At 39.2% G+C, this 25,104-nt stretch overlaps 1 protein-coding gene across 1 annotated transcript in view; it reads right to left on the bottom strand.

The window, feature by feature from the left end:
• Positions 1-25,104, bottom strand: part of slit3 (slit homolog 3 (Drosophila)) — a 248,981-nt gene that overhangs the window by 22,428 nt on the left and 201,449 nt on the right. Inside the window, exons 18-28 of the mRNA XM_062425664.1 lie at positions 23,223-23,366; positions 20,196-20,359; positions 16,640-16,772; positions 14,823-14,891; positions 14,620-14,691; positions 12,302-12,373; positions 9,260-9,331; positions 9,069-9,151; positions 8,859-8,939; positions 6,827-6,951; positions 3,749-3,846 (exon numbers count right to left, since the gene is read on the bottom strand). Coding sequence (XP_062281648.1) covers positions 3,749-3,846; positions 6,827-6,951; positions 8,859-8,939; positions 9,069-9,151; positions 9,260-9,331; positions 12,302-12,373; positions 14,620-14,691; positions 14,823-14,891; positions 16,640-16,772; positions 20,196-20,359; positions 23,223-23,366 — 1,113 coding nt within the window. The remainder of the gene's footprint in view (positions 1-3,748; positions 3,847-6,826; positions 6,952-8,858; positions 8,940-9,068; positions 9,152-9,259; positions 9,332-12,301; positions 12,374-14,619; positions 14,692-14,822; positions 14,892-16,639; positions 16,773-20,195; positions 20,360-23,222; positions 23,367-25,104) is intronic.

Here is a 25,104-nt window from a genome sequence, read left to right as displayed (position 1 = left end):
ACCAAAGGGAATGCCCTACTCTTTGCGATAAGTGCCATGTGATCTTTAATGACGACTATGAGTCAGAACCTCGGTTTAAAGTCTTATCCAAAGGAGGGCATCCTCTGTCCCCTTCACTGTACTGGGGCATTCGGGTTTATTAGGACCAGAGGGAAGATTGCCTCCTACACCACTTCCAGCAGCAATTAAGTTTTTCCCAGGAGGTCTCCCATCCAAGTACACGCCAAGCCCACACCTGCTTGGCTTCAGTCATTCAGCAGAAACAGAGTACATGTTGGTATGGCTGCTGACTTTCATCTCTATCTTCACTTTCCACTCTTCATATCTCACACACTGAAACCCACACACTGCCTTAGGCAAACAACCCCCCCTCCACACAAAGACTGATAAATCTGACCACAGCTGCACTCAGCAGCTCACCCACTCTCACGACCCTCTTTTCTTGCATTTGTCTTTTACACTTTATAGAGTCGAGTTCCTTTTAAAGGATGAAAGGGATTTTACAGCAAGGTCACTGTGACATAGTAAGCAAGGGGAAATCATTTCAGAACAAGTTTGCAACATTTATCAACCCGCACACACAGAGATACACTCACTGCTATTTGTGAGACACAGTATCCTTTTTTTTCCTGCCCTGTCTGTGCTCCTCTCTTGCACCTGTAAAAGCTTTTGTTCATCTTTCATTCCTTTTATTTCACTCTCACTCAAATGACTCTTCTAATCTAACTTTGGTGCCTCACAGACTTGTTCTCACAGTAACACTTATCTCACTTACTCTCTCTTCCCACACCTTACATGATAGTTGCTGGTTGCCCCCCACCCTTTCTGTCTGCAGGTTTTGAAAAAGCTACACTTAAAGCTGCATTATGTGATTTAGCCTAAACTTAGCACTTGAGAAATAATGAACTTATTAAGTTGATATAGCTAATATGATGAATGTAGGTCCAATATTCACTATTATTTTCCTGTTTTGGTTACTCTCTACCAACTAAAGAGAAAAATATAAGGGGGCTTGAGCTTGCTACATGTTTCATGATCAGACAGTCTTTTACTTTTAGACTAAGCTATCTACTAATTCATTTCGGCCAAGTGTAAACATTTAAACATGAATTATTGTCATTGTTTGTATATACATTTTGGTATGTATCATTGCCATGTATCATCCCTCCAAGTTCAGACATAATACATGATGACTTTGGGTGTGCTTGGACTTTTATATATATATATATATATATATATATATATATATGATTTTCTTAAATTTAGTTACTAAATTAACAATCATTTTTCTACAATACCTCCTACAGGAAAGGAGGGGGTAAAAAAAGTTATGAAAAATGAATAAGAAAAAGTGGAAAAAGAGGAGGAATAACTCAAAGTAAGAGAATGAGTAAGACCGAAAAAAGAAAAGAAAAATGACATTAAGCGTTTTCATGAATAAGTGGGCAAGTAAGTAAGACAAAGACATATGAGAGGAGCACTGCCAGCACTGACCGGGTCATAGAGCATTGTACCACCAATCAAATCCCTGTCCTGACATTTAAACTATATAGTTTGACAAATGGGTCCCTGCTAAGAACTGAGGCTAATTGGACTTATTGAATATCCCAAACTGATTATGTAATATGTTAAAATGTCAAAGGGGTCTGGTCTCCCACCATTTCTGTCTTTCTCTCAGTCTTTGTCAGAGGGCACATGTATCTACCTGTGTTGGTATTAACATTAAGAGGAGATCTGTAAAGGGCAAAGGGACCCCTAATAGCATTACCACGCAGGACGTTAAAGGCCAGACGCATATCAAAGCCTTTCAAAGGGCAAAGGCCTTGTTAAGGGGCTCAAGAAAGAGACAAACCTGGTTAAGATATTTATGACAATTTTCTCAATCAAAGTGGCTATTTGTCATACATCTGGAACAAAGCGCGACTGTTTTGGAGAAACACTGATGATCCTGGCAGGCGTAATCAAGGATGCTCATGCACAGACACGCACACACACACACGCACACACACACACACACACGCACACACATGCCCACACACACGTATTTGCATCTGAATAAAGGCAATTATTAAGCATACAGATTAAATTTCACTACCAAGTTCAAAGAGTTCACAAGATGTAAAATATTCTGTACTTTATGGCATACTACACACAGTCTGTCAAATTTCTAAATCATCAGTGACCATTTTGATTACTTTTTTTTACCTACTCCTAGAGTTATAATTTATTTCTTGGCACTTAATCCAAAATAGTTTGGACATTCTTACTTTAGTTTCATAGCCCAAAAAGGACCAATAATAATATGATCAGGGACAGTGGAATATAGTGTTTAGTATTCTAGGTCATGGCCAAAGAACAGATTTGCTTCATAATTACACAAATCAGTAGATGGACTGTGTGAAGGATTGCATCAGTATCCTACACAAGCAAGAAATGAGTTACTGCTCTGAATCCCTGGATCAGCTGGGAAAAGACGGGTAGGAAAGCAAATGAGTGATGCTTTCCCTTTCTCAACTCCCTCAACAACTGCCACTGAGAGGCTCTTGACCCCCAACGTCTCCAGTGGAGCTGCTCTGAAGGCAGGAGTCAAATGCTGTGATTGTGTTGGGCAGCTCCCGGGTGTGAATGTGTGAAACTGTATGAATGTGAAGCACAGAGTTCTTGGAAAGGAGTGAACGTGTGTGGCAGACCATTTCTGGATTGATTTAGATGATTAAAGAGGTCAAGTACATAATGAATTATGGGTTTCTGCTCATGTTATACATCTGCTTAAAACCCTAAATTGCAAAATTGTTACACTGTTTCAGGGGCAATTTGTTTTTCCACAGTTGATACACAAAGTTACTCCAATGGATATTTATTCCATTCACATGGGAGAGTGTGATACTTCTGACTTTGCACTGCTTTGCACTGAATTGTGTTAACATCACTTGATTTTTCCAAATGTTGTATTCTGAAGTCATTTGTTGGCAAATCTGTCAACTGGCAATAAAAGAAGCAAAACCTATCTGTCAAATACAAGTAAACCTTACTGTGTATGTGGCTCTGCATTGTTTGTGCATGAAACACAAACTGATTACCATTATGAAAACTGTGTGTGGACAGATTTATGCAAAACCATTTGAGAAACACTGATTTGAACATTGACAGAAGTTTAAAACATTTCTTTCAGCGGCAAGGGAGGTCAGAGAGGGCACAAGGACTTAATGAGCAGCCCAAATGGGGGTTCCCCCTCCTTTCTTCCTGTTTAACCCCCCAACACACACAGGCAGGAAAACACATCATACGGTCAAAGTAAGTTGTTATCTCGGGTAATGTGTTGTCCAGTGTGGCAAAACTGTCCACTCTAATCAAGCTGTCTATGTTTCTGGGGGCGAAGTAAAGTTAATTTTCCCTTTAGATGAGAATACAGGGTGAGGTTTTTAAAATGTCTCCACTAATACAAAGAGGCGGCTAAAAAGGGGATTTGACCCACAGCCTAAGTGGATTCCCAAAGGACTCCATTGAAACAACTCAACTGTTTTATTCTTCTTGATCTTCTACATGCAGTGTGTCAACTCAATTAATGGTGCTGGTTTCAAATGCAAAAGGAACCAGAGAATTGTGCAGTTTTTTTAGCATAAAAACACTCTCATTCACACACAAATACAATCCTTTCTCAATGATAAAAGCTGCAACATGCTTTACTGACAACACAACCTCTTTGTCATTTTCTAAGACATATTATGATAACAGATCATGTTCTTACCTGAAGTAGTCTTGAAGGCCAGGCTGAATGTGGCATGTTCCTCCATTAGTGCAGGGGAAACTAATACAGGCATTGATAGGTATCTCACAGTTCTGACCCTGCAGGTGATGAGAGGAGGAAAGAGGACAAGGTAAAGAAGGTTAGATTTGAATATTTGACTTTTCTACAGATGATTTCAGTATTGAAACAATGATAGATGGTGAAAAAGAAGTGGCAGTCATAAGCTACATGGTAATGATGGAGAACAAAAAGCTAAACTGTGGGTTACAGGTTGGTGCAAGGCCCAAAGCACATGTTTACTAGGCAGAGACATTGGCTCAATTCCTGGTGCTAGCCTGATGATTGAATAGAGTTGGCAGTGTTTTTTGGGGAGGGAAGCTGTTGAGGGATCAGTTTTGCCACTGCATGAGAAAACTCCTAGTTGGTTGTGGCGCCTGTGAGGGTGGCGCCACAACTGACTTGGACTTATGAACCTTAGAACATGTTATATCCTCATATATTTCAAACATTTACATGTATTTGCATATTTCGTTCTTGGATTTTATGAGGGTACTTGTTTAATGATGGGTATTTTAAATACTGGTCATCACTGATATAAAAAAAAAAAGTTTTGCATCATTTTCATTACAAATGACCTAAGGTGTGGTGACCTATAGTGTTGCCTATAAGTATCAATGTTTCAATTGTGTACAAAAAAGTATAACAAACTAGGCCTCCAATCGTTCAGACAGCTAAAACCAGTTCCATTCGAGTTTTGCCCCAATTTTCGGTTTAAGGACTGAATGATGAGTTTTATATGTGCGGTGAAAGGAAATACCCTGCAGAGATTTAGAATGAATCTACACTGGCTACACACACACACACACACACACACACACACACACACACACACACACACACACACACACACACACACACACACACACACACACACACACACACACACACACACAACACACACTCGCAATTATAAACCAACACAAAAGCAAGTATGTACACACACAGCATACAAACACACATACAAGCCTGACACAGCTAACTGGCTTGATTCATTGCTCTTCTCACCACACACCTGTTTTCTGAATAAACAACTTTCACTTGGAGCTGTATCATGTATCAGAGTCCTACACATACACACACACTGCTTCTCCACATCTAGCCCTGCGGCTGTAGTTTTAATTTCAAACCACCAAAACCTTTGGCCGCCAACACACCCACTTCCTCTGATCAAAGCTGAGAATGGGACGCTTATTCTTGTTTTCCCTCTTCATCCATCTTCATTATTTCCTTCTCTCTTTTCTTCCTTGCTGTAGCTTTTTATGTTTATGTTTTGTTCATTCTTTTTAATTTCACCTCTCCCTCTTTGTCCCTATTCCTTTCTTTCAGATGTTTTCTGGCCATTTGTAGCACAGCATTTTCACCCTTTCCTACAACATTTTTTTCTCTGCTCCTATACATCAACCTTTTTCACTTTTAGTCCTGTAGTGTTAGTCTCCCTCACTCCCTTTTCTCTTCCCTCTTTCTTCTCTGCTGCTCCTTCTTTTATTCCTCTAACACATTTTAATTAACATTGTCCCAGTGGATGCCGATACAAAAAAGAAAACATACACACAGACATGTACAAGCACAGGCACACCCATACACACTCCCCGTTTCCCAGTCTGTGACCTTGGCAAGTGATGTTTTAATTAAAGGCGAGACTAAGGCTTTGTCCTCCTGTAAAAGCCCAAAGGTTATGAGGTGTGTGAATGTGTGGTGTGCACATGAGACCATGAATGTAACACACACACACACACACACACACACACACACACACACACACACACACACACACACACACACACACACACACACACACACACACACACACACACACACACACACACACACACACACACACACACACACACACACACACACAGAAATCTTGAACAGATCTCTATACAAACCCAAGAACAAACTGGGGGTTAATCTGACGTACACACACATATATTTCACACACACTCCTTCAATGCAAATTTCTGCTTCAGCAGTAGATTTGCAAGTGTTTCCTAATGCAGGGGTCTTGACAATTATTACACCCTTTGTCTTTTGATAAGTCAATACCTTTAGTGCAGCCAGCTGCAGTCATCATTTCTCTATTGAACAGGTAAATACATTATGCATGCAAGGCTGAAGTTAAGCCTGATAATACTGCTAATACCACAGGCTTATGCAGCATGGCTATCCATCTAGGACCTGTTACCCACACATACAGACAATTCTATTAATCAGGGAAAGAAGGTGCAGAATTTTTATGTAGCACACGTGGATTGGTGAATTTCATGAATCACAAGCCGACTATAAACACTTTTTAGAATACAGGCTTTCAAAATAAAGAGGAATGACCAAATACTGGTTGGTTACCTGACAGTGTAAGTTGGTTAGCACTGACACTGGAGATAAGTAGATGGAACATGGCCCTAACACTGATGGATTTTGCAGGCTGGTTTCTATTGTTTCCACACTGGCTAAAATATTAACACTCATGCACAAAAAGCTGATATACTTACTAACTAGGTAACTAATTAGTTTTTGTGTTTTTTTAGTTTTTTCCACAAACGTTCAATTTCCTTGTTAAAATTCCTTAAAAAGGAAATCTACCCCGTCATTAAAAAAAATCCAGATTCTATGATGTGCAAATATGTCGCATTTCAAAGTTAAACTGCTGGACACATGATGTCATGCTCATAAAAAATAATTATAACCATATCATATACCTGCACAGTGAAGCTCAAATATCCAAGTCAGAGAAGAGAACAAGGAAAACACATTTGTGACAAGAGGGGGACTTGAAATTAAACTGACATATTCAAGTACCCAGTCTCTAACAAGAGGTGAAAGCATTTCTAAAAATGTTAAAAATATAGATTGGTACACATGAAAATTCACTCTTATATATATGAGAGTGTTTAGTTAACTGCAGTGCTATGGGAGAATGTAAAGTTGGCTCTACTATTATCAAAGCCCAGCAGGTTACCTCCCCTTCCACTTCAAATAGTCTCCCTCTGCTGTACTACTATATTTATTGTGTCTCACCTTAAATCCAAACGGACAGGTGCAGTGGTAGGATCCAGTGGCATCAGACACACAAGTACCATTATTTTGGCAGGGTGCTGCCAGGCAGGGGGCGCACTTTGACATGAGACTGATATCTACTGGACCTGAGACAGATGTAAGAAAAAGAGATGGAGAGGGGGGGAAAGAGAAGCAGGAGAGAGTAGATATAGTAAGAGGAGGTAGGACGGATAAAGACAATGAGAGCAAAGGAGGATGTCAGAGGCAAAGACATACATATTTAGTCATACAGTGCTAAAAGGCGCTCCCACATTCTTCTTTTAATGGATGGTGTACTAAGAAAAGGCCTCACAGGATAAGGAAAGTAAGAGCTTAGGAGAGCAATAAATGTGATTTGTTTCAGAAGCCGGGGCATGTATAAGCTGCAAGAAGAGGAGGAGGGGATCTGAATCATTGAGGAGAGAGATGATGTGAGGTATACGTTTGCTCTCAGCACCTGGAGTCACAGACCATTTTATATTTCTACTTTCGTCTGGAAAACCTACCTGCGTAATCCCTAAGACACACACATGCACAACAAACTATGCCCTTGTGATACAGTTTCATTCTGCGTGCGAGACAAGGCTTTTCAAGATGTCTGTTTTTTTCCCTGTGTGTTGAAAGCCCAATCCTCAATTCTTTTCCCCTCTGCTCTAATAGCAAGAGATCCCTGAAGCAGGCAATGTTAGAGGTCAGCTGCTTCTGTACTCTGGGTGAGCGTAATATGATAGGATAGGGATTTTTGGTACTCACTTGAATCTCTGAACATAGGCAGTCTGCTTTAAAAGAGTAGTGTTGAACTAGTGCTAAACCTAACAGAGCATTTGAAACATTCTTCATGCACAAGTAAAGGCTTCACTGTCTGGTAAAAGAATTTCAAAATTTAAGAAATATAACAACTATACAAGAACTGTGATATATATACACAAACACCTTGAGGCAACTCAAAGTCACTCACTCAAATTAACATGATAAGCACTCCTAATCTTAGCTGTTTGCTTTCTCTGAGCCTTGACATTAATCTAAAGTGGATTCAATATCTCAATGACCATATTTCAAAAGAGAAAATGTTTATCAGTGTGTTCAGTGGAGGAACGTCTTGTCAGAAACACCACAGGTTAAATCATATCCACATTGCTGGAGCCCATTTCAGTATGCATTGGATAAGGTCTACCACACAGGTAATATACACAGAGAGAAATATTCATCCACCCTAAAGTTGCTATCAGAATGTTACTGTGTGACTACAGAAACCACACTGAGGTAAACGATACAGGTGCATTTCTGTAGTCACACATTTTTACCAATTGACTTCCTTCAATTATAGACCTCCTCACCAACACATAAACCAATGAAAAGAAAAGCTCTTTGAGTGACATCTGCTTCAAAGTTTGTTTATCCGTTCTGGGCCAATAAAAATGTTGAGATTAGAGTAGGTTAGATAGCATCAAACTGTAATATAGAGTACAACCCTGCTGCCACCGTTTCAAAATGCAGAACATCGACATTGCCTGGTGTCAGATGCAGCAGTAACTACTTGCTGTCTGAAAGCACTTTAACTTTTAGACAAATGGGGAATGTAATTCAAAATGTTTTGCATTACGGAAGGAAACCAAAGGGCCAAGAAATTGCACAAGAAGACCCCAGTCCATTTAAACACGTGAATATAAAACACTGGCAGCCCTACTCACCAAAACCCTGAAATCTGACCTAAGACCACCAGACCGCCTAAAGACAAAACCCAGGCTAGAAGTGAGGTGACTCTGACACAGAAGAGGTCTGTGGACAGCCAAGAATACTTACAAGTTCAAGAATTAAATAATGTATATGATCTAAAAAGTCAGAATGCAGAACTAATTCATTCTTAGTATATCAGATGCGAGCTGCCACTTATCCTTATTTTAAACATCTTGCTGTGGGTGCCTTGCTGTGTCTGTGTAAATCCAGTAATTAATGTAGTTTTAAAACTAGAGCACAAGTCAAAGGAAGAAAAGAAGTGAGAGTTTTTTTAAACCTTTGCACTGAAATCTGTTGAGTGGAGTTGTGAGCAGCAGCCTGTCAGCCATGTCAGGAGGTCCAGTACAGCGAGCAATGCCTGTTAAAACACAATTTATTGAGAAAACAGCAATAATATGCCACTTCTCGTCAACATAATCTCAGATGTTTGCACAGAAAATATAATGTTTTGGTTTCAAGTATTTTATGATGTGATTTTTCTTCTTACCAGGCTCTTTAAAGCCAGCCTTCACCCACTGAGAGAGCCAGCGCAGATCACAGTTACAGTACAAGGGGTTGGCACCAAGAGCCCTACATGCACACACACACAAACACAAAATTAAAACCATTACTGTTTCAGCAAAACAAAACAAAACAATCCATGTCAGCACACAAACAAAAACATGGTGCTGTACTTACAGGTGGGACAGAGAGGTGAGATGGTTGAAAGCTCCTTCTGGTATAGTTGAAAGGTCGTTGCCATGGAGAGTTCTGGAGACGAAAAAGAGCAAGACAATAGTGTATTTGAATATTAAACACAATATTGATCTTGCTACATATTCAAGAGGCAATTTTTTGACCTACTGTTAATATTTGTTATATCATAAATTATTTGGATTAAGTGTTTAGTATTTCTTCCTTTCCCTAGTACTATGAGTACTACTGCTGCCGTGGTACTTCATCTACTCTATTTCTTTGATTATTACTGCTACTACTTCTGTAGTGCTGATAGTATTAACTGAATGCTCTAAATTTAGATCAAAATCTTGCAGTTGTGTTTAAAGTCAGCCCATTGATAAACGTGCACTTATGACACAATTTCAATGAATATCTAAATAAACCTACTAAGTCATATTAATCATACTGAAGATAAATTAAACTGCCTCAGCTGCTTAATACTGTATATTCAGCAAACTATACCAGTCTAACACTGACTAGTGCATGCTAAATTATTTAAATTATTTGTGGTTCCCCAGCAGCAGACACACCACCATCCCCTTCTATAATGGAAAATAGATGAAATATTTATGATATTTATAACACAAAATAAACAGAAAGCTTATTTTCATTGTTGAGCAATAAAGTCTGTCCTTGTCTGTGAATGGAATATAAACTGTCTCATATTGGTTTGTATGTGTGTGTCTCTGTGTGTGTGTGTGTGTGTGTGTGTGTGTGTGCCTGTAAAAACTGTGTCATAGGGACAAACTGCAGGCTGTGATGTGTATCGGTTTCAGCATGTGCAATTCTGTCCACTGCCTTTGGGTTTTTCGTGCACGTGTTTGTGCTTGTAGGTGTGTGCGTGTGTGCGTGTGTGTGTGTGTGTGTGTGTGTGTGTGTGTGTGTGTGTGTGTGTGTGCGCGCGCGTAGGAAACTTTTGTCTCAAAGGGCTCGGAGACTGCAGAGTGTGTGTCCTTTGTGTCTTGCCATTTGAGTGTGTTGCCTGCTGGATATAAGTTCACATTCCATTAGAGCAAAGGGCTGTAGCAGGGGACAGCTATCAAACCACCACTATTGGAAATGTGTGCCTGTGTGTGTTGGCATAATTCAGCGTCCACGTGGTCAGTGTGTAACAGAGTGTGTGGATGTGGATGAAAGTGTACGTGTGTGCATATTTGTGTGTGTGGCATGTCTATTCTCAGGATTGTGTGTGTGTGTGTGTGTGTGTGTGTGTGTGTGTGTGTGTGTGTGTGTGTGTGTGTGCGCGCGCTTAATGTCTGTGGATAACTTTACGTGTTTGTGTGCATTGCAGTGTGTGTGTGTGTGTGTTTGTGAATCTATGTATGGTGGTCTAACAGCCCCCGCGCAAAGGCTGGCCCAGAGGGGGTTGTGGGTAATGAGGAAGTGACAGTGATGACTGCCTGGCAACCAGTTGCTATGCGGGGGCAGAGAGGGATCAGTCCCCACGGCAACATCAAGTAAAATGAAAGAAAGAGAGGACAGAGGAATAAAAAAGAAGCAATCTCTAAACTTCTGCAAGGTGGAAACCTTGTAAGAGATACGGTCAATATTTAGAGAAAAGGCCAAAAACAAAGCTGACATTTCAGAGGGTGAAACCCTGTCTGAACCAACAATGCTAGCTATGTTTCAGGAAAAAATGTCTACAAAGAACAATACAATGTAAAAGTGTTAGGTCACTATTCGTTAGTTCATGTTGTTTCAGTCAAAAGTTGTCAATGCAAAACCTTAGTGTTTTCCAGACATTAATACAATGAATACAAAAATCAATCATTAAGCTGCCAGCATACTTGATCAGAAGTCTTTGTTGGATGACTGAACATCTTTGAAGAACTCCTCTCCGCACACTTTTCTGATGTTGGAAATGTGGACAGCTTGAACAGCTATAAACACCTTTTCCTTCCAACGTGAACGGACGTACGAATGAGTTCTTTTCAAGCATAACCCAGCCTTTAGTCTCACCACTGCAACTGACCACCATGCTAGATATTGCTTGCTTAACAGTGAGGTTTGTGTGTGATCCCAGGACCAATTTCACCAAATTTACAACATGACATAAATCCCTCCTTTTTCTCATTTTGACAAGTTTCACTAATCTAAACAAACAGCATCCTTGCAACCCATACATAGGAATGTAAGAGCTCGATAAGACTCGCAAATAATTTATTTGCAATTTGCAATTGACAGTCATTTGTGAAACATGATGCTGCCACCATTTACATGGTAATGTACCAACAGAGATACTGTAAGTGGAAAAAATAATTTTACTTGTAACTTGGGTTAACCGACCCTTTAAGAGAAATAGCTCAAAGTTCTCTCATCCAGAGACTCATTCAATCTAGAAAGATATCAAAGTGAAATTAACAGTGAAAATGCATTTCAAATGGTATACATCTGTAGCATGTATATGACAAGCAAGTAAAGTATGCTGTCATTGAGCAATTAGCATGCGAGTACACATACAATTCATGTTAATGCGATGTATCTGCTCATGTTTGTGTGTGTTGCAGTTTGTGTGTGTGTGAGGATGGTCAGACAGAAATATTCGCACACACACAGTGTGCATGTGTGTGGGTTTGTGAGACAGAGGGTGGACAACCAGATGGATGACTGAGAGAAACAGAGGCTGAAGGTCGATTCATCAAACACAATATTGGGCGGAGAGACAGAGACAGAGAGAGAGAGAAAAGGAGGAGAGGATGGATGGAGGAGAGCGAGGGGGAGACAGAGTGGTGGGACATAAGGGGAGAGAAGGGCCACAGCATGCAGATAGAGAGGGAGTATTAAAGAGGAGATGAGAGATTGTCACTTTTATCTCTCTTAGTACCCTGAGACAACAAATGATTGGGTGGCTGTGACTCATTTTGTGACTGGGTCTAAACATGGCACTCAGCGTGGCACCAGGGGAGTGATTAAACTTTGATATAGCTCAGTACTATAACTAGCAAAGGGGAGTGTTGAATATTGAATCCACTGCGGCATCTGAAGATGAAGCGTGCTACTCACAGCAGGCGAAGTGACTTGAGCCCGTCGAAGGCATGGACCGGGATGCAGCGAATCTGGTTATAACTCAGGATGCTGTTGGAGAGAGGACATTAAGAAGGTCACAGGCATAATTTAACATACATGTGGCATGCAAACGCAGATGAAGATGAAAACAAAATGGAATCAGAAAGCAGAAAACGATGCAGTTTTTCCAACCATTATTTTCTCCAATATACTCTTTTCAAATTATTTTTTCTTGTCTTTCACACCACACCCCTGAATACATAAAAATCAAAGCAGAGAAAAAGAGAGGATACAAAGACAAATAAGAGGGAAGATATGGGAGGTAACAACACAGATCTAGTTTTACAATAACTTGGTACAGTAACTGTAGCCACTTAGGTCAAACAAAAGAGAATTAACAAGGGGGCCGTATTTCAAATTAAGTTGAAAAATTGGGTACAGCCAAAAAATTGCCAGAGGCAAAACTGAGGCGTTTGGACTGTCAAACTCTCATATTGTACCACTGTTCATTTTTACTCTTTTAAAACTGCTAATGAACAAAAGAGCTGAGCAATAAATGAAAGGGACGGAAACAGGAAATATGTGGAAAGAATTTTGATGATGGTCAAATGAGATAACGTTGGTTGTTTCATGGGGCTATCACTATATTAATTTAATTCTGCACCAAGCTCGATAATGAACCTAGCATATAAAGCTGACTGTTACTGTCTGATCAGGATTAGATTAGATAAAACTCCATCACTTGGAATTGTTCATTTTTAATTCATAGTGTAAAACAATAATGCTGCTCTGGTTGTTCTTGCACCCAGAGTCGGCTATTAATTTTCCCCATTACGACGCATACACATTACAATATATCTACCTTTCATCCACTTTAACAATCCATTAAACCTTCAAACTTCGGCTGTGCGGTCATCAAATTAAATATTGCACCTTTTCTTTGTGTCACATATTGGCCGCAACACAAACATTATTATCCAGATTCTTGCAACTATCAGAAATAACAGAGGACTTTGTGTCTCCTCTGAACCCTCTGGCCAACTGTTTTTAGCTGAGCATCATCTGTACCATTTGGTACTCCTGTTACCTCGCTGAGAGCAGGTGGCGGTCTGTGGATCCAAACATTACCAAAAAACTAAAGAAAGAGCTGGACTGGAGTGAATCGCAAAGATCAAACCAAATTTAAATGAGTGAATCCTGTAGGGAAATATTTTTCATGCAACTAGGCATCATCTCAAAATTTAAGACCTACCATAATTAAAAATAAGAGTTTTTAAGACATTTTATGACCTTCAATCCTGAAAACCTAATTTAAGACTTTTTAAGGCTCCGTGAGAAAACTGGATATGTATCTTTAAGATGATATTAGCCCAAAGCTGTGGTTCTAAGCAGTTTTTGTCTGATGACGCCCTATAATAAAGTAATGCTTTATGATTACTGATTATCAAGAGGCCAATAGGCTTCTAACAGGAAAGAGGGAAAAAATGTAATAAAATGAACCTCCAGATTGAGAACAACTGGCCTAGAAGTTAAGCGAAAGGTGTCTTAGAGCCAGTAAAACAACAGATTTACTCAAAGACTGGAAAATCCAATGTGGAAAGTGAAAGGTGAAACCATCTCCTCTACCTCTTCAACTGCTGGCAAAGTGCCCTTGAGCAAGGCATTTAAATCAAAAAGTGTTCCACGGATGCTATCTGGGGCTAACAGGAGAAGGCTGTGGTTGCACTGGGCAGCTCCCAGGCGTGAATGATTGCAACTGCATGAAATATGAAACAGGGCGTTGCTGGAAAAGAGCAAACGTGCTCATTCGACTTTCCCTGGACACACAGAACCCTGTAAGTTGATATAAAATCCATGTGACATGCTAGATAAGCTGAAAGCTAAAAAGAAAGCAGGAATGGCAAACTCCACACTACAATCACAAAAGCAATAAAAAATCATTTGTATGTAAGATAGAAGAGAGACATTTAAGAGAGGATGAAGCAGATAAGGCCATAATCAGACAAGCTCATTGGGTGAGTGGAGCAGAAGAGACAAAAAGGGAGATAGGAGAACAACATGATCTGTGTGTATTAACAAAGAGACGGAGTAAGACGATTGAAACAAGATAGAAAAGAGAGTAGGGGGTGAATGGGAAGAGAGGGAGTGACGTACAGGGATATTTGGGGTACAAGGTGGGAAAGCTAGAAAGAGAAACAGAGAGTAAGACAGAACCAAAATAAAAGAGGAGAGAGAAAGCTCCATTTACAACACCAAGACATGGTTGGAGATGTGTGCATGCATGACTAGGTGTGTGTGTTCTCCCGGTAACTTACAGTGTGGCTAGTTGAGTCATGTTGTTGAAGGTGTACGGGCCCAATGTACTGATGCTGTTGTTGCTCAGGTCTCTGTATAGATGGAAACATACAATAATTGCACACAGACAAACACACACATACACTTCATATATGTATATTAGGTTGCAAAACTTGCTGCACAATATGTGTATTCTGGTCAAGGTTATGTGAGCTGTACATACACCAACGACAGCTGCTTCAGGCCTACCAGCTCCTTGGGCACGGATGTCAGCATATTACCCTCCAGGTACCTGCAAGGAAAGGTGCATAGTTAATATATGTAATGCATATATGTATTCATACACAAACTCAGCCTCTTATGGGGTATGAAAATAGCAATATAGAACATTAAATGGTTTTGCAACTTCAGTCACATGGGACTCAGAGGACGAGAAAGTTATAAGTTTGGGTTGTGTTGGTGAGAAGAGGAGTGTCAGTGGTGGGACAGGGGGATCTCAAATCCACCTCCATATGAAAATGTTTCATTTTACAGAGGAGTACAGTGTCTTATATGTCATATTTTCTGATGTGTCTGTGCTGTGTGAATGCGGTTAGTGCAACAACAGACTGAACTGAAAAATAATTTGACATAAAGCAAAGCTAAACATAGACTTTAAAAAGTATACCACCAGAACAACCTATGCCATCTCAAATGAGCTTTTATACATGCTGCACAGGTAGAACGGTGTTGTGAGATTATGTTTCTGAATAAAGCAAATCAAGGTGGGAAAAGATGAAAAGTATTGAGATGGGAACCTGCTGAACTGAACGGGAGGACAACATTACTACAACAAAACTGTTGCAGGATTTAGACTTAAACACATGCATGTTCTGACCACAGCAAACATACAAGATACTGATCTGTCTGTGTTTGTAGGTGTGTAGGAGACAATATAACATACATACACTTATGACCACACACCTACACACACATTTTATGATCCGCTGGTCTCTGTTTTTCTCCCTCTCAGGTCATAAGTAGGTCATGTGGACAGTATGATGGAGTGTCTTCTTCAACCTGATCAATACCTAATCACTGCTATTGACCCTGCAGAGCAGGCCTATTTCACAGCTAGAGGTGTTTGTGAATGTGTGAATGTGTGTGTGTGTGTGCGTTTGCCTGTGTATGCGCATGTAATAATTCACCTTATGTGTGAGAGATTTTGTTCCAGCTTTTTTCTAAATTTCCTCATTTCGATTAAGGTTGCTTTACCCTTGTTTTACCTTACATCAAACAATTATGAACATCACAGATATTTACTTTACTGCCCTTTTACTTCATTACAAGGACTCATAGTAGCTTGGAATTAACAAAAATGATTAAACCATTTACACAATGTATCATTTGTAATACAAAGGGAAATCATAATGAAAATAAAACCTTCATTGACAAATCTTTACACAGTTGACATTAGCTACTATCCCTAGCATTTTAGCATTGCAAACTATGACTGATTTTGTCAAGTAATATTTAAAATAGTTTTTTTGAAAATAACCAAAGGACACTTTGTGTCCTTTCTCAGCCATCTGTAATTCTTCTCGCAGTCTTTTTGTGGTTAGCGTTACAGAGTATTAAACTGTACAGCATGTTGTAAATAGATTTAAATCTCTTTTTATCAATAATAAACACATTAATTACTTTAAAATCTAAACGCACATAAGCAAACTAGTACCTGCAGCACTGTCTGTCACTAGTTGTACATGGAAACAGGGGTGGGGGGAGTGTTGCATGTGTGTGTGTGCGTGTTTTCACAAAATGGTTTGTTGGTTCCTGAAGCAGCAGAGGGCAAACTGCTGCATCAATATTGCACTGCCGCAATGTGTGAGTGTGTGTGTGTGTGTGTGTGTGTGTGTGTGTGACTTTGTTTGCGAGTGAGTAAGCATTGACAAAAATGCCCATTTCTGTTTGTGTGTGTGTGTGTGTTTGTGTGCGTGTGTGTGTGTGTGTGTGTGTGTGTGTGTGTGTGTGCGCGTGCATGTGTGTGTGCACCGGACTCACAGTTCAGTGGTGTCCTTGGGAATGCCCTTGGGCAGAGAGTGCAGCCCTCTGTTGCTGCATCGCACCACACTGTCTGAGCACGTGCAGACATCAGGACAACCAGACGTAGGAAGACAACCATTATCCTCAACACCTGAAAAGAGAGGGCGAAGAGAGAGAGAGTGGGACATTAGAGAGAGAGAAAGGGGAAAATATAGTGGGATAAGGAAAGGAAGGATAAAGATAAGGACAGAGAAATTCAAAAATGGACAGAGATGACAACATGAGGATAGAAAAGAGCAAAAGAGAGGTGAAGAGAGAAGGACATGGGACAGGCAGACAGAGGGAAGAGGTTTGAGACAGGTAAAGGCCAAAGGAGGGAAGAGAGAAAGCATAGAAGAGAACGTGTGGCATTTGGTCAGTTCTACTCAGCACTTTTAAAGAGTGCTTTATAATCCTTATCAAATGATCAGAAGCTGTTAAAATCAGCTGCACTCGTGTGTTTCCACATCTGGCTCAGGACCTGCAGGCGGGTCACTGAGATATTAAAACCCCTCAGATGATTATGGAGAAATTATGAACAGATGTAGATAGGATGGCCTGCAGCATCTTTGAAAAGTCATGTAAATGCACCGACAAAGTGGAAGTTGTATGTAATACTTTCTATGATAAACATCTTCAATATGTAAAAAAAAAAAAAAAAATCTAAATAGGAAGCTTAATCATGGTAAGCCTGCTGCTTTTTGTTTTAAAAGTGACACATGATGGTCTGGCTGGTTTCTAGCTGGGTTAAACAGAACATATGTAACAGCTTGACAAATCAAACTTTGCAGCTATGTTATACACACACACACACACACACACACACACACACACACACACACACACACACACACACACACACACACACACACACACACACACACACACACACACACACACACACACACACACACACAAAAACAAAGGGTAGGAACAAATTAAGTGATTGTAATCATTCTAGTACAATGAGATAGGAAGGATCAGAGACTAGAGTGTTGTTCTTGGCCTAAAACTTAAAACTTCTACCATTTCTTTGACAGACAGACAGACAGACAGACAGACAGACAGACAGACAGACAGACAGACAGACAGACAGACAGACAGACACACACACACACACACACACACACACACACACACACACACACACACACACACACACACAGCTTTAATCTAGTGTAACAGTACGTAAATAATTGAACTGTGGTCCCAAATGTAGAGTTAAACCCATAATGAAGGATAATGAAGAATGGACACTAAGCCAATAATAACACAACTGTAATTTGAGTTTGTGCATGTGTGTGTGTGTGTGTGTGTGTGTGTGTGTGTGTGTGTTTGTGTGTGTGGTGAGAGAGAGAAACATTAGGAAAGAGAGATGCCAAGTATACACTCATTTGCGGTCATGCTTTGTTGTGTATTTGTGCCAATATGACTTCATGTACTACACAGATACAGTGTACAGTATGTCTATTTGTGCATCTGTACGTGCGGGCACATGCAAACTCTCAGTTTGGTGTACATTTAGTTTGTTAAATAGGTATTTTCCCCTGTCCTATGACCATTTTCTTATTCATTTGGTAGTTTTCTAATCATGCTAATGTCTATATGTCCAGTAAATGGGCACTTTCATGCCAGTGTGTAGTGCAAAGTTTACAAGTGTATAAGTATGTGTCCTATCTGATGTGTGTAGCTTGCGAGTCCACGGGGAGATGTAGCCGTGGGCTGACTCACTCTACAGTTGGCTGATTGAACTAACTAATATCTTCTCACAAATTCAATTATCTTTACCTTTCCCCCGGCTGCCTCTGGACAACTTAACAGCCATTTTACTCAACTATAAATAGACCGGACATAGGGACCTTGGTTTCATGTGTGTGTGTGTGTGTGTGTGTGTGTGTGTATGAATGTGTTTGAGAGTGCTTTTGTGTTTCTATGCCTTTGAGAACCAGTTTGAGATTTACACCTTCTGATTGTGGACATTTTACTGTTATCAAGAGGTTATTTGCCCTTGTTTGGTAGTTATTTGTCTGATAGTCAACAGGATATCTTCAGACCTGTGAGCCACAGAAAAGATAATAATAATTATTATTATAATTAGTGTGTCTGTGAAACATTTAAATAAAGCATGCTAACAGGGTTTTAAAAAAGCTACATAACATACAATTTGCACAAAAGATTTCCTCTCGTTGAAGTTTTGTCCTCTTTTCTTCTTCCCAAGATTAGTTTACATGTATGGCTTTTTATATTACTGTAGGTATTGCAAAAGATTAAGATTAGATATTCAGTGTAACCACTGTAATGTCCTCACGAAGGTTCGAGTGCGGTATCAACCATTCAAATTAATGTGTTTGCAGCTCAGTGAGACTGAAGTGAAATTTGCGTGTGTTTTGCAAGATGCAAGAGTGAATATTAAGATCTGATACCATCTTAGACTTCCCTTACTTGAGCCAACCGGTTAACTACTTTCCAAACTCATTTTCAGTAAATGGTTGCAGCACAGCTACAGGAAATTAGAAAAGTGTAATGAATTCAAAGAAACTCAGGAGGGAAAGAAAAGCAGAAAGAGGTAGAAAGAGAGAAACAAGGAGACTGAACAAAGTTTAAAATGTAAAGCTAAAAAAAACAAGAAAAGGGGAAAAAGAAAGAAAGATGTAATAGATAGCAGGCCATATTTTGTCAATGGCGTAAAAATTGGCAGCCAAGCCAACAGACTTCATTGCTATAGGCAGGCATCATCGTGGTAACAGTAGCGTCATTATAGAAACCACAGACTGATGTCATCTAAGGCTGCTGTTTGCTAGTGGTTTCTGATCATTCTGTCCTCACAATACCCTGCTGAGAACATTTGTGTGTTTGTGTATCTGCATGTGCACATCTGCTGGCTTAAGACCTGGGATGTAGAAAGTTTTTGAATGAGTATCTGGCTCAATTTTGAAACAAAAAGACAAGAATCTGGAAGGAACTCATGCCTGCTTTGTTTCTGATATCAGCTTAAGAACAACTTGTTTTTTCTTTAGCAGCAGGAATTTCTCAGTAACATTAGAGTCATTTGGAGCCCTATTTTCCTCCTTCTTATGACCAGCCTTTACCTCCCACAAAAGAACTTTATTCCAAGCTGCAGCATATTGGACATTATATTCATGAATAAAATATTATTTCTTATGATATTTCTTTTTGAAAGGTCAGGAAAATCATGTTTTTGGTAAAGCCACATCTAATTTGCCTTTCAATCATTTGGCTCATGCTCTTATCTGAGCAGGACACATGACTGTTGACTGACACATGCCAGATGTTTTCAAGTTTCAGACTGTGACCTTTTTTGTTTCCTGCCACTCCAGTGTAACTGTAAATGTTTGCTGCACATCCTGTGTAATTTGATTGATCAGTTCTATAAAATCTAATTTTAATCTTCTTTCATGTCATGCTTTATCTCTGAGCAGTGCTATTTCTAATTCTGTGTTCATGGGGCCAGAAAATACACGAAAACAAACTATAAGCCCACTGCAAGTGCAGAGAGGGAGAGAGACATGCTCACCATCGCATGTGAAGTCTGGTGTTGCTACGTCCTGGATGGGGATCTCTTTCAGGAAGGCTGGCTTCTGGCAGCGAGGGTTTCCACTGACCACCCTGGTCTTTTTCAGCCACTGACCCAGCCAGGCCAAGTGGCAATCACACACATATGGGTTGGACAAGAGGTTACTGTGAAAGGAAAGAGACATTGAGTGAAAAGGAAACCACTGACACTGGATCATGAAAAAAAGAAAGAAATGGAAATGAATATTGACAGCATATTAACAATGTTGCCATACAATTGTAGTTACAGTACATTTAGTGTTTCCACGCTATCATGTTTACATCGTGGAAAGATGATGCAAACCTTTTTTTTCTTTTTCTTTTTAAATTTTGCCCTCATAAATAAAATAGTAGTGCTACAGTCTTTACAGATTACCAAAAGCCATGATAAGACTGTGGCTAAAGTGCACAACAATAAACAAACCTGAAAAAGGGACATAAAGCAAGGGAGAAATTTAGAATTTTAGCTAGGAGCAATTTCTATTGTATATGGTACACTGCAAGCCACATACAGTTAAAAAACACTGTTATTTTTGGTCAGTCATACATTTGAATAAATTTAGATGAAAGACAAAGAGGGGTTGGGTAGAGAGGTAGAGGGGTGGAGAGAGAAAGGCAACAAAAGAGAGGCAAAGAGAAAAGGTTATCAGCCTTTTCTATTTGTTTTGTACAGTAAATGAGATGCAGTGAATGAGAGAAGGGGGCAGAGTGAGAGAAATTCTGAAAGAGAAAGAAAAGAAAAAAAGGTTATCTGTTCATTGTATTCATTTTTGATCACTTCTCGTTGCATTTTGTTGCTTTTGTAACTGCTCATGTAATATTTATGCTGAGCCATATTTAAACTAAGAGGGACGGGATGGCAGGTAGCACCAGGAGCACAAACTGTACTAGACCAGCGGTATACTTAGAGCTGCTCTACAAATCCTCTCTCTTTCTGGCATATCCAGGTGACAGTGAGGTGTAGCTTTTAGAATTTTTTGAATAAAAATCCTGCAACATGAAAAAGAACTATGTGCTTATACGATTGTTCTTCGTGATATAGTGGCAAATATTGCTGGAGATGCTCCAAAAAGATACCAATGATAATGTCTTCCGTTGCAGTTCCATTTTCTGATTTTATGTCATAAAACGGACGTAATTTGACCAACAACTCATGTCTGGTGGAGCTCAATAAAAACGTTTTCTTAATATATTGATAAATGTATGAAATTATGAAACTTTTGCAAGTAACTTTGTAGCATTGGAAAATCACGAGTTCATAACTTTGTTTGTCAGCTCACTGCTGATGCCTCAAAACACAATACAGTACAGTACATTCATAGTGAATGTTAGGTTATATAACAATATAAAGTGTTTACTCAGAACAGCAATGCAGCTTTTTTCACACAAAAAAATGGATAGCAGAAAACTTATTGTAAACTGATTTTAGCAGTGCAGTATTAGAAATCCACATCTCTTAAATGATAATTGTCTGCCTACACATTGTGTTGAGATGTGTGAAAGACATATTGTCTTTTACCATGTCTACTGTTGAACTAATGAACCTGAATGTTGCTGTTTGTGCTACAATATTAATGGTGTGCTGCTATAGATAGAGACACGTTATTTGCTCATTTCCTTGTAATGAATTGACCTCACAACCAGGACTAAGCTAAATCCCTTCCTTCCTTTTCAACGTGTTAATCTTTTAATTAAATGGACAAACTCTATTGGGAAACAATGCACTAAAAATGGAGACAGATATTAGACATAGTAGGAGGGAATGAGGGAGGGCAATAAAAGGAAATGTGCAAAGAATGTATTCATGAGGCTGTAAGAATAAAAAATGTACATCTTTTCATGCCACCAAGCATTCAGGTGTTGAATGCAAAATAATGGACAGGGACAGAGGAAATATAATATTGTTCAATTGGTGTAGCAGTAATCAAAAGCAGCCACATTGACCAAACCTTAGTTTATGCAACAATGTATCCCCACCCCTTCTTTTTCTCTTTTTTGTTTCCCCACTTTTTCTCCCAAAAGACTGAGGCAAGAAAGTTGAATCAAAGATGACAGGTACATAGCAGGACAGCAAGGGATAACAAAAGGCAGAATAAGGGAAAGAAGTACGGAGGGAAAGAAAGTGAGAGGGATGTGAAGTGACTTCTTTTTTGGTATGGCAAGTGTGTTCACAGCAAGACAAAAAAAATCAACTTGTAATGTTTTATTGAACTGATAACATCTATTATTTACAACCTGCATATATGGGGGGTCAGAATATTGAATACTGTCTCCTTCATGGCAATAATGTTATGTGACAGGTTAATACTTATCATTACTTTCCTTCATGACAGTTGTTTCTGTACTTCTCTGCATAGATTGAACACCAGCCAACATCTTCATCACACAAATGCAAACATGTCCACATGCACATAGACCTACACACTTATAGAATATAGAATATGCCATCCACCAACTCATGTCTTGGTTGCTGCAGGTTTGTGCATCTATGTGAGGATGAAAACAAGCTTGCAGATGCTCTTGTGCGTATGTGTCCATCTGTATGCACATGTGCGTGGGTTTGCAGATGCTGAAATATATTTAGCTTTGATAACAAATATCCTGGGATCCAGACCAATCTAGTCGATAATGATGAAGAGCATCTGTGAGGAGAACAGTGTCCAGAGAGCAACATGTGTGCAAATGTGTGTGTGTGTGTGTGTGTGTGTGTGTGTGTGTGTGTGTGCGTGCGTGCGTGCGTGCGTGCGTGCGTGCGTGCGTGCGTGCGTGCGTGCATGTGTGTGTGTGTATGTGTGTTGTGCTGAAAAATTAGGGAATAGAGACAGAAAAAGAGAGAGAAAAAAAGAAGCAGAGACAAAGGATGGGGGAAATTTGGCTGGATTTAAAGATGGAGATTGTCACACACATTGAGAGATAGAAGAAATAATGGTATGGAAATGTTTTTTTTAAGCAATAAAAAGAGGGACAATGGTCAACAGATAAGACTCACATAGTGGACAGCGAGTGCAGGGTGGAGAAGGCTCCTGGGGCGATGCTGGTGATCCTGTTGTCATAGAGCGACAGCAGACGAACTGAGCTCAGACCGGTAAACGTAGTGTTGTCAATGCAGCTGATTTGGTTGCTCCGCAGCATTCTGGAAATACAAATGTAGGGTATTTATTAAACAAATGCTAAAAAGTTGCTGTTTGCACATTTAGTTTTACCTTTTGGGAGAATAAGTACAAGACATGACGATATTCTTTATTTTTTGCATTGTCAACAAATCCCATTAAGACCAACGCCAACAATGCATTTACCATTTCTCAATACTTTCTCACTCTTTTACCTTGTTTGTGGTACTCAGCTCCAAGCCTTTTGGCTTCTACAAGGGCTATAGATGTGTAAAATAGGTCACAAATATAGTTTTTTTGTTGTTTAAAAAAACAACTGGGTACGTTGCTCAAACTGGAATAAATAATGCATTCCTTGCAAACTATTTTCTATTTTGCTGAGGATTAAAACATTTGGTGCCCAAGTAAGTATTTATGGCAGAATTGGGTCAAAATAAACTACAATTTCCATTTTCCTTGTCCCAGTGCAACGTAATGGCTCAATGATGAATCTTTAATATGTTTTGGCCAATGATGCACATTGATGGCACAGATAAAAAAGCCATGTTAAGCTTTGGATTCACTGGAAAATATCTAGTAGTAAGACCAGGTGATTTTCAGGTAAAACCTTTCAATTCTGACTTTTTTTTCTTTTGGGATGATAAGGTTCTTTCCAGGCTTCACAAAAAGTGGTGATTTTGTTGAATGAAGTTCACAGATTAGTCTTGTTTTATTTAAATACACAAAATCAATATATACTACTGAAGGGAGTTATAATTTACAATATTTGGTCACAGACGATTTAGCTGCATGTTTTAAATTTGGACATAACTACACTCGTTTTTTTTCTGACAGATTTAAACTGATAATAGTTTTACCAACAACTAAGTTCAAGATAATGAAAAAAAACACCATAAAATATTTCTCTAATTATTTGCTGATATTTGCTCTTGTTATTCTGCATCGTTTTGTTGTTTTTTTGCCGCTGTCCTTTCTTGTCAGGGACAGGGTCCTCTGTCAATGTCTGACTCTGAATGTTTCTGTCATCACTGTGTCTGCTGCAGGGCTCAAGATATAATATTAAACACACACAAACCCAGTAAGCAGGTCATAATGTTAGCATCAGTGGGTAGCAGCCTGAATGTATCTCATATTCTTACATATTATCATTTTGGCTTTCATTGCTCATTTTCAAAAAGTCAGAGTAATAACAGTTATTATTGGTAACAATCACATCTTGCACATATCACATAGACAAATTATGTATTACCTCTTTTTAATTTTAAGTTGTGTTTTTTTTTATAATTGTTGTTTTTATTGTCATCTTTTTTATGTAACGTAATTTCATTCTTCAGTGCATCTCTGATGTAATGTCTGAATGACAAATAAAGGAACTTTGAAACTTGACCAACTAACTGTGTAATTAAACTCAGCAAGCCAGCTGACTACCATGGTAGCTGAAGTCAAAAATCTGTCTAAAACATGATAAAAAAACAGATTTTAACTCAGTTTGTGTTTGTATCAGTGTAATAGATGATTATTTTGACAAAATAATCAATTTGGATGTTTCAAAACATAAGATTGAGCAACATTTCATGGACTTTTCGGCTCATTTAACCACAGCCAAGGAGCAGTGAGTATTTTGGGTGGTTAAGAAGAGACGTAAAGAGGATGACAGAACATATAATGACATGGACAGAAGATAAAATGGGTAAATTCAAACCAGTCCCCATATGACAATGATGACAGAGTCTGTAATATGATATTAGCCTTTGACATGCA

This window comes from Scomber scombrus, chromosome 9, assembly GCF_963691925.1.
Source record: "Scomber scombrus chromosome 9, fScoSco1.1, whole genome shotgun sequence".
Lineage (NCBI taxonomy): Eukaryota > Metazoa > Chordata > Actinopteri > Scombriformes > Scombridae > Scomber > Scomber scombrus.
This window is presented reverse-complemented; position numbering and strand designations above follow the sequence as displayed.